The 19,274-nt window shown below is 39.5% G+C and overlaps 1 protein-coding gene across 13 annotated transcripts in view; it reads left to right on the forward strand.

Annotated features, from left to right (window-relative positions):
• Ptprk (protein tyrosine phosphatase receptor type K) overlaps positions 1–19,274 on the forward strand; it is a 525,156-nt gene that overhangs the window by 410,072 nt on the left and 95,810 nt on the right. For all 13 annotated transcript variants that reach the window (XM_041654412.1, XM_041654413.1, XM_041654400.1 and 10 more), the window contains exons 10-13: positions 1,082–1,283; positions 4,639–4,744; positions 15,292–15,565; positions 19,179–19,215. In XM_041654412.1, coding sequence (XP_041510346.1) covers positions 1,082–1,283; positions 4,639–4,744; positions 15,292–15,565; positions 19,179–19,215 — 619 coding nt within the window. The remainder of the gene's footprint in view (positions 1–1,081; positions 1,284–4,638; positions 4,745–15,291; positions 15,566–19,178; positions 19,216–19,274) is intronic.

Below are 19,274 nucleotides of genomic sequence, written 5' to 3' on the forward strand. Positions count from 1 at the left end.
AATTAAGAAACCAATATCACACTGTGCTTAAGGAGAGGCCATTGAATGGCCTGTTTTTCAAAGTAAGTAATTAATAGCCCCCCAAAGCAAAACAGATTAAAAACCCATTTCAGAATTTCATTGTACCTTTGAATATAAATCACTATATTTTCAAATAAGAAGGTACAGAGAATAAATGAATTTTTAAATATGTTTTAATTGAAAAACAATTTTCTCCCTTTCCTCCATCACTTTCAAATGGATATTCTTAATTGCACACTTGTGAAGTTTTTGGCTATATAGTTAGTCTGTGCTGATTATAGAATAAATATTTGTATATCTTATGCCTAAGAATGAATTATAGGAATTAGAATGAATGTTTTTGACTATTTTAGTATGTTTGAGCACTAGTGTCCTTTAATTTGTTTTGAGACATGGTTTTACTAAATTAATACAAAATGGCCATGAAATCACTCTGTAACTCAGGCTGACCTTGAACTTGTATTCGTCTTCCAAGTAGCTCAGATCACAAGCCTGTGCTGCTAATGTTACTAGAATTTTCTGTGTTCCTTAGACCAAAAAGTGGAGAAGAATAATATACTTTTGATGAAGACCTTCTGTTTTCACATACATTAAATTATGTAATAAGAAATTTTGTATGTAGTATGCATATTTAAGTATATCAATTTATTGATAGATTTTTAAAGATACAAGCATTTGACAAATTAGATATACAGCTACACATATCATTAGGTAGATCATAGATGATAGAGAGGTAGTGAGATAGCTTAAATGACAAATGACAGACAGACAGATGATAGATAGGTGGATGAAAAATACCAGAAATAGCAGTGCCAAGCTAAAATAAATAGAGATAGATGATAGATAGATAGAGAGAGGGATAGATAGATAGATAGATAGATAGATAGATAGATAGATAGATGAGAGATGCGAAAAATACCCATGCCAAAATAAAAGAAAAAGAAGAGGAAAGTAATGAGGACTTGAGGCTCTTGAGTGCTATGTTGTTTAGAAAGGGCTTGCTTACACTTTATTATGGCCTTCAGTTGATATATAATGGGAAATATATTTTCCACACTAGGTGAGCTATAGCAGCATACGATCATTTGACCCCGCAGTTCCAGTGGCTGGACCTCCACAGACTGTATCAAATTTATGGAATAGTACACACCATGTATTTATGCATCTCCACCCTGGAACTACCTACCAGTTTTTCATAAGAGCCAGCACTGTCAAAGGCTTTGGGCCTGCCACAGCCATCAATGTGACCACAAACATCTCAGGTAAGCAAATGAGTAACATAGAAGCTGAGCAGTTCATGCTCCTGATTTGCAATAGCATATTCTAGACCCTCAAATAGGTGCTGTGTTATCGTGTAGCCTACTGAGTCATCACATCACTACGTGAGGTCAAGGGCAGTTTATTCAACCATTTGAGAACAAATCATTCCTGGTGATACGTTCTAATCCAAACACTTTTCAGGCAGTCACAAAAATGACAGTAGTCTTAAATGGTTACATCATTTCTTTACTTCAAATCTTTCCCAGTTCACTGTAAATGATTATGGACCTTTCTTGTGATCTCAATGAGGTGCTAAGTATGGCATCAGTTGTATGCTACAATGGGTGGTGTCTAACAAGTCCTGGTATATTTCACTCTCATATTGGAATACCTCACACCTTGCCTGCCCCCTTTTCTTTAACATTATGCTAATTTTAAACAAATGCCAACCTTCCTTTCCTCCTCACACAAACATCTCACACAAATGCCTCTAATTTTCAAAATTAGAACACGCAAGAAACTCTTGAATTGATAAATATAACTAAATTTCACTTTCTACTACATTTACTTTTATAATTTGCATTTGACTTGATCGTTTACGAGTAATAATTCTCCTTCAGTCAAATCGCCCATTCAACCTGATTAGGTTCCTGCTGATGTTAGCATCACGATGCTCCCTAAGTCTACTCCAGTTAATAAAATAGTTCATCATATTTAACACTATAAAAATATGAGCCGTTTGTAACTATAGAGTTAAATTTGAAAATGGTCTTTTGAAGGTAAACCACATAATATATTAAACACATTTTTATTTGGTGAATCCTTGTCAATTCTATTTAGTATATAACAGCAGCCATTCTCAATTCACATTGCATTTTTTAAAAATTTTCTTTATTTGTTTTATATACCAACCATAGTTCCTCCTCCCTCCCCTTCCCACTGTATGTCAAGTTGAGGCAGGACCAAGCCACTCCTCCCTGTATCAAGGCTGAGCATGGTATCCTACCATAGGGAAGGGGTTCTAAAAACCCAGGTCATGCACCAGGGATACATCCCTGTCACACTGACAGGGACCCCACCAAAGACCAAACCATGCAATTGTAACCCACATTCAGAGGGCTTAGTTTGATCCCATGTAGGCTCCCCAGCTGTCAGTCCAGAGTCTATGAGCTCCCACTAGCTTGGGTCAGCTGTTTCTGTGAGTTTCCCCATCATGATCTTGACATACACACCCTTGCCCATATAATCCCTCCTCTCTCTCTTTGACTGGACTTCAAGAGCTCAGAAGACTCCTAGCAATAGTTGAAAGGGTGCCTGAGCTGGCCTTCTGCTGTAATCAGGCTTGTGACTACACTAATTGTCATCTTAGAACCTTCATCCAGTAATTGATGGAAGCAGGTGCAAAGATCCACATTATATATTTTTAACATTGTCCTGAATCAAAAATTTATACCAAGAGTAAGATATATGTATATAAATTGTTTTATTTGGAAATGTATTAAATAAAATATAACTTTTAAAAATTCATATCATGAATAAGAGTAATTCCAATATATTCATTTGCATATGATTTGATTTATATTAATATTCTGGTAAAATTGATGTTTTAACATCATCCATTATATTAAGAAATGATAGTATATTAAACTGTCATTTTATATCCTAATGAAATTCATTGATTTAAAATATTTATTAAATCACTTTGTTAGAAAATAAGACTTAGTGAATGTCATGACAAACTTCTTCCCTTTTGGAATTAGCAACAATTGAAATTTTCAATAGAAATTGTTGTAAAATCTACATAATCTTTTAAATTAGACACTGAGCAAATATGTTTTCTGATATGAATATATATGTACACACATATATATATACACAGAGAGACACATACACGTACATACAGTTTGAAGTCTTAGATACCCTGTTCAACATGATGTCGAACAGAAAATTTCTAATTATAGACAGAAACACCCTTCTGACTTTCTTTTCCCTCTGAATTATTTGATTTCAATTTTCCCATTGCAACTAGAAAGCAATAAGCATTTTCTTGTATTTTATAAGCTTAGCTTCTGCTGCTGTGCTTTGGGAGCATCTGGTTACTGTGATGCTGTATAAATTTTGAGATACTGTATGCCTCTCTACCCCTTTTGTCTAGTCATTGTTTTTTTCAGCATTGAAAGCATTAATTTAAAGGACCAGGGTGATGGTTCTGCAGTTGACAGCACTAGCTATTCTTACCATGGATGTGGTTTTTGATTCCCAGCACCCACAGGGCATTCCGTAACTATCTAACTCCAATTTCTGGAATCTGATGCCATCTCCTGATGTCCCAGGCACCAGGAATGCATGTGGTGCACAAACAAACATCCAGGCAAAACACCTATGCAAACAAAATAACAGAATAATTAGAATTTGTATAAAAGTGTGCCAATGTTTTGTAAGCTTAAAAGTTTGCATCTTTTGATTATGTGAAAGTTTACTGTGTGTATATTTTCGGTTTATACTACTTGGCTTCATAAAAGGTTAATTCTTAATCTTGATTCTGTGTCAGTGACTGTGTTTTGTCTTCATGGCTCTATCACAGCTCATAAAACTTTGCATATGTTTTTAATGAGTGGATGAAGATTTTTTTTGTTACATATTACCTGACTTGTCAAGGTTAAATGATAATCTACTTGTTTCAATGGGTCTCATTCCCTTATACATCCATCCATATAGTAAAAACCAGTTGAAATTTCTTTAAGCCCAAGGTTGGGAAACTTGTAGAACACAAACACTATCCAACATGTTGAAAATTTATGTTTTTAACTATTTGCCAATTAATGTACCAGTTCTTAGTAACTGGAAAGTAATCTCCTTTCCAATGCACCACAGCTGATTACCATGTTTCTCTTGTGCTCACATGGAACTAGTCCAGAAAAGAATACTGGGCCTTTCTTTTGCCTGCCAAGCATGAACAGCTAGGGCCAGTAGGCAGCCCATTACCTCCCTTCTGCCATGCACAGTCCCAGTCTCATGTGTGACTGTCCAGCCAGTGCTGACTCTCCTTGTCCCACTGTCCCACGTCGTGCTCACCAGCGTAAAGAGCTTGGGAAGCTGAAACCCATGGGTCTTCACAAAGTGTTCAGAATACAATGAGTACAAGTCCCCAGACAGCTTTTAAAAATCCAGCAACCTTGCCTTCCTAGCTTCTTCTGCCCACAGTTAAGGTTCAGTGTCATAAAATAAGGATCACTGAAGTTAATTAGGAATTAAATTGATTTTTCCTTAAGGTAGGATCATTTATTCATAGCAGCCTATCATATATCACCACGAATCGATTGAACTTTCTTTTCACCTCGTTGGGTCTCTTTTCAGCTCCGACTTTACCTGACTATGAAGGAGTTGATGCCTCTCTGAACGAAACTGCCACCACGATCACAGTATTACTGCGACCAGCACAAGCCAAAGGTGCCCCAATCAGGTAAGCGGGGGCATAGATAAGAGGAAAGGCAGCCGGTGGGAGAAATGTCTCCAGCCGTTGCCTAGCACACCTAAAAGCCTTTCCTTTCACAGTGAATGTCAGGGATGCTTTGATTTTCTTCTTTTGTTTTTGTTTATTCCTTCTTGATTTGAAGGAAGTTATAAACAGATGTATGGCTAAAAGCGGGAATTCTAACGGCTTTTCTGGGCTGTGTGAGGCTATTGCTCTTTCTCTTCATTTTCCTTTATCCCCATCTCACCTCACTTCCTGTGTTGGTGTCTGTGCTGGAAAGGCCTTGACAGTGTTTGTCGAAGAGGATAAGGAAGGCGCGCCTGTCCACCTCCGTGTGTCTATAATGGATAATTTCATGTGAGTGACTGAATCAGTAGGAAGCTCTGAGGAAATAAACACGGAGGAGTGATAGCAAATGAAGCCTCCGTGGCCTTTCACTTCTTAAATTATCGGAAATTCCATGATAAATATTAAAGTTCAGCCTGCTAGTTCCTTTATCTTTTTAATATTAAAATCTTTCATATTACCTCTCATATTACTTCTAATATTTTAAAAAAATCTGATCCATGTTAATTTTAGAAATTGGGTCAAATTACCTCAGCCTTTTAAAATTTGAAGGACTGTAATTACATGAATCTTCAAGACTTCAACAAGCTTCTGAAATCAACAGATATGTGGGCATTTTGTTTTCAGTATTGATAAGAAAATCAGATAGTCACAAAATCAAGATCCAACAGACAGCAGAACTGACTTATATCATGCTCCTTGTGAATTCCCTTAAAGGCAGGTCAATCTCTTTCTGTATGTAAAACAAGCACACTTGACCTCATGAAACCAATGTCTTTTTCCATAAAAGTTGTACAAATACTTTTTTTGTAATTAAAAAATATGTTGATAGAAGAACACGAGTCACAAAGAAAGCTTGTAATTCCCATCTGGCTGAGACTGAGCAGACGCATTGCCACATTGTGGAGCAAGAGAGGTGGCTAAGGAGGCTGTAACATGCATGCTTCGGAGAGAGCAGCTGCTCGAGAATTCCAAGTCAGTGTACAGTGGTGTTTGTGCATCAGTGATTGTGAGGTATTGTGGTTGCAGCTGCAAAGAGATAGAAGCAATGCCCTGCTCACTTGGACGTGGTGTCCTTTTCTATTTACAAGTAATCGTGGCCATTGGCGTGTCCCTACCTGTAACAAAATTTGCTGCATAGGTGTCCATCTTGTTCTTGGTGTTTAAGTGGGCTCCAGGTACTTGGGTTTGGCTTTTAGAGTTTGTCTGAAGATGAGGCCTGGCAGTTAAGACAACTGACTGCTTTTCCAGAGGAAACTGGTTCCATCCCCAGCACCCATATACAGCTCACAAATGTTTGTAACTCTAGTCTTAGGAAATCAGATGCCCTCTCTGGCATCCACAGACACAGGCATGTAGTACAGAGTCATACTATCAAACAAATAAAACTAAGTAAATAAAATAAAATCTCAAAAAAAATATTTCAAATCTTTAAAAAATGTTAAGGGAATTGAGCTTTACTTCACTTATTATTATTATTATTATTATTATTATTATTATATCATCATTATTGTAGCACTGTGCTCCATTGCTTGTATAATTAACTCTTTGCCTACTTTGTCAAAAATTTTTCTGCAAACTTTGACTACTTATTAAGTACCTATCACCCTGCTTGCAATTATAAATATAAATACACTGACCATACCGAAACACATAACAGTAAAAAGTACCTCTACCCAGGTTTCTTAGGATATCAAGGGTTATTTCACTCTGTAGATCCTGTGCTCATAGACAGTGTTCAGGAATTTTGTGTGTTTTCTACATGTTTGGTTAAATATCTTTCTTCTGTTCTGTTTGCCTTTATGTGTACATAATTTCTAATTACTATGAATTCATATAGTCTGAAATCATAATTATACAAAAATAATCCTTAATAGTTATTTCTCATTCCCTGGCGTGGAAATGTACTTCATTATATTTCTTTGCAACACATTTGACCTTTCTCGGAATTGAGCCCAGTGACTAGGAACTCCAAATTATATAGTATAGATGGATAGTGCCCAGAAAACAACTTGAGGAGCCAGGGAGTTGGCTCAGTAGGTACGACCGGCCACTGCACAGGCAAGAGGACATGAGTTTGAAGAATTGGCCAACAGCCCCCGGGAACGTCACGAAAGAGCACATTGCACATTTGCCTATAATCCCAGCACTGGGGTGTACAGAAAGGCCCATCCCAGGAGCTCATTGGTCAGCCAGCATCGCTGAAATGGCAAGCAGTAGGGTCTGTGAGGGAGCCTATCTCAAAAAGGAAGATGGGGAGTAAGAGTTGATGAAACTCAACAAATTCTTCTGGCCTTCAGCTGCATGTATATGGTTGCACACTTGCACATATGCGACACACACACACCTCGCATGCCCAAACACAAAAGTGACTATCTACTAGACGATTAGAGTAAGAAATAACTTAACATGAGCATTTGATAAAGCTGATGAGTGTTGCTAAAAGGGAAGACCAGTATATGATTTCTAAGAGTTAATCCAGTCAAGGCCGTCTTGGTTCAGCTGCATTTGCACAGTGCACCTGCAGGTGGAGCCAGTAGGCAGGGGGATAAACTTGTGCTGTTAGGCAGCACTTTGACCTTTGCTGAGTTTGAATTTTGACTCCCTTGCTTTTGGGATCCTTAAGCTGGGTGGCATCTTCTTTTCCTCTGACCATGTTCCTCCGTCCAGCTATCCAAGTAGATACTTGGACTTGATCACAAGGTGGTCTGGTCCAGTGTCGTAACCATGTTCCTCCCTCTGGCCATCCACACAGACACTGGGGCATGATATGAGGTGGTCTAGGCCAGTGTCCAAACCACGTTCCTCCCTCCAGCCATCCATGCAGACACTGGTGTCGATAGATCCAGTGTCCTAACCACGTTCTCCCTTCCAGCCGTCTGTGCAGACACTGGGGCCTGATCATGAGGTGGTCTAGTTCAGTGTCCTAATCACTTTAAAGTGATGGTCTCAATTGGTGACATCAATTTTCCTAGCACTGAGAGTACAGTCTGGTTCTACAAATCTTTTCTTGGATTCCAGCATGCCTTTCAGCTTTTCTTTAAACTACTTTACTTTCTGCTCAGTTTCTTCAGGCTTAGTTACTGAAATTTTGTTACTGATGTAAATTTTGCTGCCATTCAGCTCCTTGTCTTCCCAAGAATGCCAGCTCTCTTAACCTCTAGCTAAACCTGAAAGCATCCACTTGTCCTCTGCCACCAACCCCGAGTGAACCATCTTCCCTTTGTTGTAATACAGTTAGCCTCTGTTGCTATGCGTTTTGCTGTCCATTTGTCCCAGCTCTAGTACAGATGGACATTCTGTTTCCTGGTCTTCCAAATGTTCAACTCCCATGCCAAATCTTCTGTTATAGTAACTAAGAAATCCTCGATATTCGGAGTTTATACATTTACTTTAGTATAGTCTTATGAAAAAACTAAATTAGCAATGGTTCCCATAAATTTACAGATTCCATAGCAATTCATTCATACCAGGAGTTTATCTAGATACGTGGAATAGTCTTCCATGTGTGCCTATTTGGAGTGTGACTGACTCCCTGGTAAGGCAGTGACCACATAGAGAAAGTTGGGGTTAGACCTGGCATTTTGAGGAGGGGAAGAAATGAGGTTTACTTGGAGAAGGAAGGGATGGTGGGTGTTTCAAGAAATTGCAAGCAAATGATAGGACATAGGATGTTCTACCTAGAACATCAAGTAATTGAGGTCATTGAAGTTGGATGTGGGCAAATTGACAGCAGCTAAAGCTGGAGCCATAATAGAGGCCAGGGAGAGAGACTGTTTACTGGCAGCTTGAAAACTGAGGGTAGCCACAGGAGTACAGCAGCAATTGCCTTGAGCTATCCTCTTGCGGGGTGGGGGGGGCTCACTCTGGTAGAAACAGAGATCGGGCTGAGGCTAACTCAGGCTGAGGCTGGGATGCTCCTAGGGCAAAGTGTTCATGGACCATAGCAACATAGTTGCAGTGGAAATGAAAGCACCACTCAGTGCCTCACACTAGGCTGTGTGAAGCTTAGAAAGATGGGAGGTGGGACCACCCCTTAAACTGACAGAGCGCGGAGTCATTTACCCAAAATGCCAATTCTGGTATTCAAGGTTATTGAAGGAAGACTAATATTTTTTGTTATCATAAATCAAAAACATCTGTGTTTTTCAAAAAAATACAGTTACTTTTTATATTTTACCTACCTTATCAGTATTTTCAGTGAATATTATTTTTGAGAGATCTTGGTACTCAGGAAAGAAATAACACACTCTTCAGTTTACAAACAACCTAAATGAGGCGCTCAGCATGAGCTGTCTCTTCGGTTTCTCGTCGTGTACCAAGCTTCCCCGGGGCTGTTAATGAACAATGTGTGTAATTCTATCCTGGCAAGTGTGGTTCTTCAACATATTTTTTTTTAACTTTTATAATCATCTGAAAGATGTAAACTTGATGCCTGCTTTGCCTAGAAATTCAAATGTGCTTTTAGGCATTTGACAGTCATTGCCATGACTTGAAGTGCTCATGTCTCACAAGACAGGTTTCTTAAAACACATAATTTCTCTTAATTTTTTTCTAAGTAGCAGAATATTATAAATATATGGGTTTTCTTTGTGTAGATGCTGAGTTTGTGGTTAGGTATTACAAATAGATGTACATTTTATTGCAGGATTTTCCAAATACAAACTCTGTATTTTAGGTAGTCAAGAACCCATTCTAGCATAATTTCAATGGGGAGGGGATTCATCAAACTTTGAGTCTAAGCACCACATATGTTTAGTGACGAAATTAAGATGTAGTCATGAACTACAGTGAGGACCAGAATTTTTCTTAGATCAAGAAGAAATTGTCTAATGATTTAAGTGCGAGTATAACAGAAACACAGATCACAATATAGAGGTGATCCACACCAACCGTGTATGCTGATGGTCTGGTCCCTCATCACATGTGCACAGGCAGCATTAGGGGGCCACTGGCATCCACTGATGGAAAGTGTGCTGCACCCCACATGGTAAAGATAGCAAATGCTTCTTGGTTGTCTTAATTATCATCATGACACACTGACCAGACTTCTAAATAGACATATGTTAAAACTGAAGTATAGATGGACATAATATCTCTGTGTTGTTTTCTAAGCATAAAGGTCAGCATCCAACTCAATCAAATGTCTAATTCCTGGGAACTGGAGTTACAGAAGATTGTGAGCTGCCATGTGGGTGCTGGGAATCAAAGCCAATTCCTCAGCGAGAGCATCCAGTGATCTTAACCACTGAGCTTTCTCTCTGGCCCCTTCTTTGTCTTTTTTGTCTTTCTCCAGAAAACGTATCTTTACAAATAGTGAATTTGTGTGTATTGTGTGTGTATAAATGTGTGTGTGTGTTTGTGTGTGTGTGTGTGTGTGTGTGTGTGTGTGTGTATCTTCCTAGAAGTTAGCCTCTGGAGAGCAGGGGAGACCACACCATAAAAATATTCCACAGCATATAACAGATATTTCATAAATGACTGAGTGGGAGACACTAAACTTAAAAATGGGATAGCTGCTGCCTTTTGTGAACTCATAATCTAGTAAGGAAGAGGCGTGTCAGATGCAGTATTTATGACAGTGTAATCACACTGTGTTCATAATGGACAACGTTCACCATGGAGGCAGTACCTTTTGTTAAGACAGTGATCTGTCTTCCTGTTTAAGTACCAGAATTTCTGAGGCAAGTCCTAAGGGTTCTGACCAATGAGGCTATGGCATCATGAATAAGATCGGTGAATTACTGACTATATTTAAAGAGAATTAGTGTAATTGTGACTTTCCATATATTCCCTCCACCTCAAAGTATGTATGCATTGGATCCAGAAGAGTACACTGGCGAGGGAAACAGTCAGAGAATTATTCATGATAGAAGTATCTTAATGCTGTGAAGATTTTTGAGAAGATGCTTGACAGTATGTATGGCCCTAGCTTCAAATGAATAATATGTATCAAAAAAATAGTGAGAGCAAGAGAGAAGAAGAAGGACAAGGATTCAATATAATACTAATCCCAGGACAACGTGTAGAGTCTGACTTGTAAAATGAAGGAAGAGAATGGAAAGAAACCTCATGCTAAAAGATGAGAAAATATTACAGGAAGTGAGGACTTGGCTTAGCTAGAATTAAATTCCATCCAATCACTTAAAAACCTTAATAAACAGAAACATAGAACCATTTCTGGTCACCCGTCAGTCCAGTCCTAATTTGATTTCTCTGCCCTTTGATTAATTTGCATTGACTATACTTGTCAAGTGAGAAAGAACAGCAATAGATTTTTTTTTTTTTGAAGTGGGATATGTGTCTGAGGCACATCTTCTCAGACTGGCCAGTGAAAGAATTTCTGCCCTTTCTCAGCAGTTGTTTGGAGTTTGGTCTGAACCTCTAGGGTAGTTCTCACTGTAGTGATATATGGTTATTTCCATGCACATTTTGCTGCTTGTGAACACTTTTTATGAATTCACTGCAGTTGCAGTCAGTTCAGCACAGATAATGTACAGGTCTTCTCCCTGTACCCGGAGAAAGGGAGAGAAAGACACACAAGGGTTTAGCTTCAGGGTGGGGGTGGGGACTGACTGAAGGTTGTGCTCCATAATGACAGTAAAGTGCCCCCAAAAGACTTTAACCAGTGTCATTTCCTAGAAAGACAACTGAGTTTTCTAATGTGCTGGCAGAAGCAACAAAGAAACAAAACTACAGCAGTCATGAACAAAGATTTTGGATACCAGAAATGTATTTCCAGTGATGTCATAGAAGAGAAAAAAGGAAATCACCTTGAACTTGGTTTAAATGTTAGGAAGAAAAAGAAGTCTGGAACTGAGTTAAGGTGACGAGAAATGTATTTGTGAGTTGCTTTCTTGTAGACATCAACCAAGGAAAGTCACAGTTTGTAAGTGGAGTGTCTGTGTGTGTGTGTGTGTGTCTGTGTGTGTCTGTGTTTGTGTCTCTCTGTGTGTGTGTCTGTGTGTGTGTCTGTGTGTGTGTCTGTCTGTGTTTGTGTCTGTCTGTGTGTGTCTGTGTGTGTGTGTCCGTGTGTGTGTCTGTGTGTGTGTCTGTGTGTGTGTATGTATGTATGTGTGTATCATACTTCTGAGTGCCACAAAGCATTTAAATAACAGAAAGAATTTTGGTAATGTCAACAACAGAAAAGCAAATAGAAAGTTGATAGTGAGGAGTAATTTTTCACCTCAGTATCAGTGCCCAATGCTTCATAATAATAAAGTCAGTGAAAGAATGAACAGATTCAAATTCCTAGGAAGAAAGCTAACTAAGGATATCTTCGTTATTCAAATAGTGTCGAGAACTTCCGAAGCAGAAGAGGTCGTTGTTGTATGAGAGAAAAAGAATGAGCCGGGCGGTGGTGGCGCACGCCTTTAATCCCAGCACTCGGGAGGCAGAGGCAGGTGGATCTCTGTGAGTTCGAGGCCAGCCTGGTCTACAAGAGCTAGTTCCAGGACAGGAACCAAAAGCTACGGAGAAACCCTGTCTCGAAAAATCCAAAAAAAAAAAAAAAAAAAAAAAGAATGCTTTGGATAGATTCTAAGTAAAGACATCACCAGAAAAATCAAAAGTGATTTGTTCATACTACCATGCCTAGTTAGATGCCCATGATTCCATTTGAATATATTCCATTTCAATATAAAATTAAGTGGCTCCTGTATCGGCCCATGGAATAATCACTGCTGAATTTGAACACTACTCAGCCATCGAGCCGAGTCCAAGGCAGTGTAGGTGCTGCACTTGGCAGGGTAGAGAGCAGAGTGAAAGGGGGTGGAGTGAGATCCTGTTGTCTCCCCTAACTTCTCACCTTATTCCGGGCATTGCACAAATAGGAACCTAGGCAATATTCCTGGAGGCAAGCTTTCTAAAGAAAAAAAATATTTATATAATCAGCTTTATGCTGTCATGACAAATTCTTGGTAGCTCAAAGAACATTCATGTATTCTTCATAGCTCACTGAGAAGTCCGAGATGGCAAAATCAATACTTACTGAGACCACTCATCTAAGCCACGTTGCTTTCCATAGATGCCCATCTCCAAATATCACAGCACATGTGAATTGTGGAGAGGGGTCCCAGACATCTGCTTCATAATGCAAGAAGGAAGAAAGTCAGATACACATAGACTCCACTAGCAACTCAGATCTCTTTCCCCTAGTCTCTCAGTAGTAGTAACAAAGATGTGCTTCATTTCTTAGATAAAATTTTACTAGTTAGTAAAAGATACACTAAAGATTAAAGTCCATGTTAATAAAACATCCCTATGCAAAAGTGGGAAATTTTCTGATTTTTTTATATCTTATAGAATCAGCCCTATTCTAAACTTTCTCTTTAAATGGGATATGCCAAATTTTAAAGCTTGTTTGAAGCTGTTGATTTTAATCTCAGATGGACCCACACTCACGGTTTCTAAAGTGCAGACTGTACCTTTTTGTCTTTCCTTCTCTCCCCTGTAACAGTTTGCTTTGCTCCAAATAAATCTGGAGAGCTACAGGCTGTCTTGCATATTTCCTATATTTAACTGAAATGGAAAAACATGAATATGAAATGTTAAATATATCAACTTAATGGAATGGGTTGAGATTTGATATATACTAGATTTTTTTAGGTGTATGGGATAATTAAGAATTTTGTTTTCAAAGGTTAGCTTAGGCTATTAACTAAGATAGATAACTGTCATTATTGTTCATTAGGGTAAGAGCATAAGGTTAGATTTGTCTGGAGAGTATGATACATCTATTAATTTGTGTGCGTGTGCGGATTTATACATAGTATAGAAGTATTTAACATAAATATGAATAATAAACTTAAAATAAGGACTAGGTCCACCTAGCAAGCACATATCAACTTTGCTCTATTTTTCTTTGTGTCTGTGGGGCTTGGCTTGCTATTTCCTAAATTTCAAACTGACAAATGTCATTCCCTAGATGAGACAGAGGGCAGGCTTCCTGTCAGTAGCATTCCTTCAAGCTTGGTGACCCAACCTGGTGACGTGTAGAGGATGGTGCAATGTCTACAATTAGAAATCACAGAGACTTCTGCCTTGGTTGCTTGGTCAAATCTCAGTTTCTGCCATTAATATGATCTTTGTCCCCTCTCAAAAGAGAAAGACATAAATAATAACAGCCTTTTTTTAAATTTTAGCAATATTTTGATTAAAAAAACCATCGGGGGAGGACTTCAATATTTAGGAGGAAAATAAAACTGTAGTTTTCACTTAAATGCAATCCCTTCTTTGAGGCTCTGGGGTCTTTTGCTTCTAAGTATAGCAGCTTATATTTAAATTGGAATTTTGCTCTAGATCTGAATTTTTTTCATTTTTCTTAGAAGCAAACTTTGTTTTTCTCTCTTAGTCTCTCTGGGAGACTCTTAACAAAGAGTCTTCTTCCCTACTACAGATCTGTTGGCTGTCTCCCCCCCCTCTGGGAGACCCAGATGGAGCACACTTACCTAAGGGTCTCAAGATTTTGCATGGAGCCCCCCACACAGCTTATTCCTACTGAATTTAAACAAACCACCACAATTCATTTTCCTTCAGTTTTCAGAAATTCTAAACTATATTAATATTCTGCCATTAAAAGTACACGTAACATATTAATAATAATGGCAACTTTCATAGATAGTCTTAATCTAATTTTATTCCATGAAACATTTCCCACTAAGGAAGGATGCTATTGACATATGAGTTTGAGAACTTGACAGTGCAGAGTTATTAGTGATCCAGAGATCGTTATTTTAAATTTGCAGGGTCTTCTTTCTTTTATTACCCCTCTAAAATAACAGCGGTTGGAGGAAAGTTCTAAGGTGTTTAAAGAAAAGGGTTTTTGGTTCAGATTGGAGTTTTAATAGGCCACATGCCATCTGTCTCTCCAATTTGTAACATTTCATTATTAACAAGCCCAGAAGAAGGAGGCAGTCTATTTCTGTTGTAGGGACAGATTTCTGTCCATCTGTGCCCGCCTTGTCGCATGTCACTTGTACTTTGGATCTGCATAGCTGTGAGGCAGTGGAGATGGAGGCCAGGTCAGGAGGTGGAGAAGCCTGTCAGTGCTTTGAGGCCCCAAGCCTGTGACAACTGCCTCCAACAGCTTCCAGTGCCTCCCGGAGGCCATCATTCTGGTGGGCCTTGGAGCTGGGCCTTCCCTGATGTAATCTCGCAAAAAAAAAAAAGGTTAACTTTTCCACTGAAAAATAGGACATGACTATGGTTAACGCCAGGGTCCTCATTAGCGGGCCTTAGTTTTCAGTCCCTGCAAATGTGAACCGCTTTATGGTGATTACGACTTTATGGTAAACTCAGCGTTGGGGGCAGCAGAGCCCATGAGAAGCTGTTTTATGGCAAACGGGATGCATGCCGGTTACATATACATGGAGACACAGCGTACCCACGCTGAACCCCTTGTGCCTTCCCCCAAATCTCTATGTCTTGATGGTTTTCTAATTGCAAGCATTTCTTTCCTTTCCCCAAAGTGCTTACCAAATTGTCGTCGAGCAACTGCATCCGCATCGGACCAAGCGAGAAGCCGGGGCCATGGAGTGCTACCAGGTACCCGTTACGTACCAGAACGCCCTGAGTGGGGGTGCACCCTATTACTTTGCTGCAGAACTCCCCCCTGGGAATCTTCCTGAGCCTGCCCCTTTCACCGTGGGTGACAACCGGACCTATAAAGGCTTTTGGAACCCTCCACTGGCTCCTCGCAAAGGATACAACATCTACTTCCAAGCCATGAGCAGTGTGGAGAAGGTGAGATGCTGTTGAGATTTGATTTTCCCTCTGTCGTTCGTAAAGCTATGGCTATATTTTATAAACACTCGGTAGCGTTTGCTAAGGAAAATTGAAGAGAGAGGGAGGGAGGGAGGGAGGGAAGGAGAGAGAGAGAGAGAGAGAGAGAGAGAGAGAGATTAGATTAGGGGAAAAATCGGTGTATAGTGTCTCTCCCTTTGCCAGCCACGTGCACGTTGACTGAAGGCCCCAGGCTGCAAGCCAGCAGCATTTCACAGGATCTCTGTTTCCTAGTAACTACTGCAACTTGCTCGGTCTTCAGGAATGCCCACAGTGCAACTGTGAGGGAAGTGATTTGAAAAGGTGGGTGTGCTGCCACGGGGACTTCACCCCCAGTAAATTCCCGCCATTGTTCTGCCTCACTAGCTCAGTAGTGGCCGCTTCAAAAGATTAAATTTACTTCAGGATAAACAGAATATGCGTTCCGCAGCGGGCTAATAAACCTTTATAAGCTTTTCAGGGGGTACAAGCCAAATAGTAAATAACAAGTAACAATCCTCTGATTACAAAGTAATGGGACGCCCGTGGTCCAGCTGACAGACCCTAAACAGAAGACTGCCTGCCGAAGGCTGGGTGCTGAGCCATTACAGAAGTTGGCTGGCCCTGGCCCCGACTGCCCCTCCTTTTCTTATTTTGGACACAGTTGTTGTGGAGCACTGCTGCTGATCCCAAATGAATATTGAAGCGGAAATCACAGCAGGGCACGTGGAGAAAAACAACCTAGCCTTTTGCTCTCACGCTGTTTACCTTTGAAAGACTTTTCTTCCCAGCGACTTAATGTTGTTTTTATTTATTTATTTCTAGTTTGGACAAAGGCAGGCAGGATAGAAAAGCATGTTGAGAAGAGAAACTTTTAACAATTTCCTATCCAGATGAACACTGGCATTTTGATGGACTTGTAGCTGCATGAGAAGTGGTTTGGTTTTGTATAATTGGTGGCATCTGGGAGCCGATATGAAGTATGTGACAAGCAGTTGTATGAGTCATATTAGCTCTTAAAAGAGTTTAATTGGGAAACAACCAATTTGTATTTCTAGAGGGGCCATGACAATATGAATATTGATTTGACATGCAAGCTGTATTTTTCTGCCTACCAGTGTGGCCATTGTACAGTATAGAACAACAAAAAATGCCAGAGACCCTTTAAATAGGTAGTCTCCATGCAGAGGCTGTCCATAGTTGAAGATGTTTTTCCCTGCTCATTTTCCCCCTATATAACTCGATTCTTTAGGGTCCACACCAAGTTGTATTAGTTATTTTACTGGCTCTGGCAAAAATGCCTAGCAAGAAGCAATTGAAGTGATAAAGGGTTTATTTCAGTTCACAGTGAGAGTTAAGTCCATGGAGTGCAAGGCATGGTGGCAAGAGCAGGAAGCGACTGGTCACATGGGTCCTTATTCAGGGAGCAGGGAACAAAATATCCTGGTGTTCTTCCCAACCTCTCTCTCTAGCGTGAGACCCTCAGCCCATCAAAATAATGCGATCTATATTTAGGGTAGGTCTTTCTGCTTCAATTAATTTATAGATAATACCTCACAGACATGCCCAAAGGTTTGTTTCCATGGTGATAAATCCCATCAAAATGACATTCAAGATTAACGAACCCTCGGAACATACACATACTACACACATTTTCAAAAGTTCTTGTCTAATTAAGTTTTTCAAAACAGAGACATGAGAAAAGTTGATAACCCACTCCTAAACACAAATAGCACACAGGTAGGAGGCAGTTCCAGGTTTGAGTTTTCAACTTCAAAGAGGTAATAGTTTTTAAGTCAACTCCTGTTAATCCCTCTGTTGTGTGGCAGGAGTGCCTATGAATGTGTGTACTTACAGGGAATTTTCTCTGACATTCTTTAACTACACTACTATTTGATCAAATTTAACAGTGGTTTTCAACCTGTGGGTCACGATCCCTTTGGCAATCAAATGACCCTTTCACAGGAGTAACCTAAGACCATCAGAAACCACAGATATTTACAATATAACTCATAGCAGTAGCAAAATTACAGTTATGAAGTAGCAATGAAAATAATTTTATGGTTGGGGGTCACAAAAAACATAAGAAGCTGTATTAAAGGGTCACAGCACTGGGAAGGTTGAGAGCTATGGAATGTGAGTACTGGCAATCATATCATTCACAAAGAGTTTTGACATTGATGAGCCTCACACCAGCAGAGGCTGGTAATGCCTGCAGAGACTCAACAATGACTGCTTTTAGGAGATCAACATCCCTTGGGGTCTACATTGGCTCATGAAATTCTCCTGCAGCCAAATCTGAAGGTCAGCCACAGAGAAGAAACAGAAGAACACATTTCTTCTCCTAATTCTATATTTTCCAGACTTTCAAAGTAAATGCTCGAGAAGGAATTATATAAATTTGGTCTATTATTTATCAAAGAATAAAGCCATTGAAGATAGAGTTATAAATACCTCTTAAAGATAACCTCTCTTTCATAAAAGCTCATGTTCCTAGTATGTGAACCCTGGCTAACACAAGTAAACAAACAGAACAGAGAGAATAACATTAGGTAGATCCAGGTTTGCGCAAAAGCAATTTATTAGGATTCCAGGGACAACAGTCTGTCCATACCCTGAGGCAGAAGGAAGGGATAGGTGTGCTGAGCCCTGTCCAACTATGATATACCCAGATCTCTTCCTAAACTATGTTGTCCAGTGGGACCTAAGCAACAGCTAGCCCCAGTGGCTATGACAAGAGAAACCCACCACTATAAAGCCTTTGTCCTGTAGGGTTTGGAACACATGGGAAAACTCATGGAGGAGAACTAAGTCACAAGACCTTGTCAGGAAGGAAAGAGGGGGTGGGGGAAAGGAAGAAAGGGAAGAAAGAAAGCTAAGGCAAGCAGAGAATGGCCGAGACTGAAGTAGGTGTCTGAGAAGGGAGCAGAGCCCAAGACAGCCTGAGGGCCTTGTGTTTCTTTATATCCCACAGCACTAACCATTCTTGCTGCTTCCCCTTACATTTCTACTTTCTCTATCTATCTTGGTAATAAGAGGTAGGAAAAAAAATTTAGTTGCTGACAGCTAAATTTCCAGGAAAGAAAGAGCACATAAATTACATCTAAACTGCTATGTGATGTCTTGATAATCTTTCTTAACAACTACCGTTTAGCTGTTTAGTCGTGCTGAGATCCAAGGGAGAGTATATCATGTTCAGGTTTGTTCCAAGTCTGGAGCTGTTAGATGAAAATTAGATTTGTATACGGTTCTGATTTATATTAGCTTTGCAGATCCGTATCTCTTTCTGGAAGCTCAAGAAGCAACAAACATGCAAATAGCAGGCCATCCAACTTGTCTCTGCCACACCAGTTTGCTTTATGACAAAGTGAAACAGATACAGACATCTCTAGCAATTACTAGAAACCTCCTTCAAATTTTTAAAATACTGTCTAAGACTAAATATTGAGAAAGAAATTCCCTGGTTATTATAGTTCTTTAGTCATAATCTTATTGTTAACCCTTGGAGTGTCGTGATAAGAAGTATAATAATAATTTACAGATCAGAAAATATTGTCTATATATTGATCATTTTCTTTTGATTTCACTCAACCAGGAAACTAAAACCCAGTGTGTACGAATTGCTACAAAAGGTAAGAGTTTGCTTTTTTATTTTGTTTATATTTTTAGCTCCATTCTCTACTCCTTTCCA

The sequence above is a fragment of the Microtus oregoni genome, unplaced genomic scaffold, assembly GCF_018167655.1.
Source record: "Microtus oregoni isolate MIOR12 unplaced genomic scaffold, Mior012 000006F_ref0000085, whole genome shotgun sequence".
NCBI classification, from domain to species: Eukaryota; Metazoa; Chordata; class Mammalia; order Rodentia; family Cricetidae; genus Microtus; species Microtus oregoni.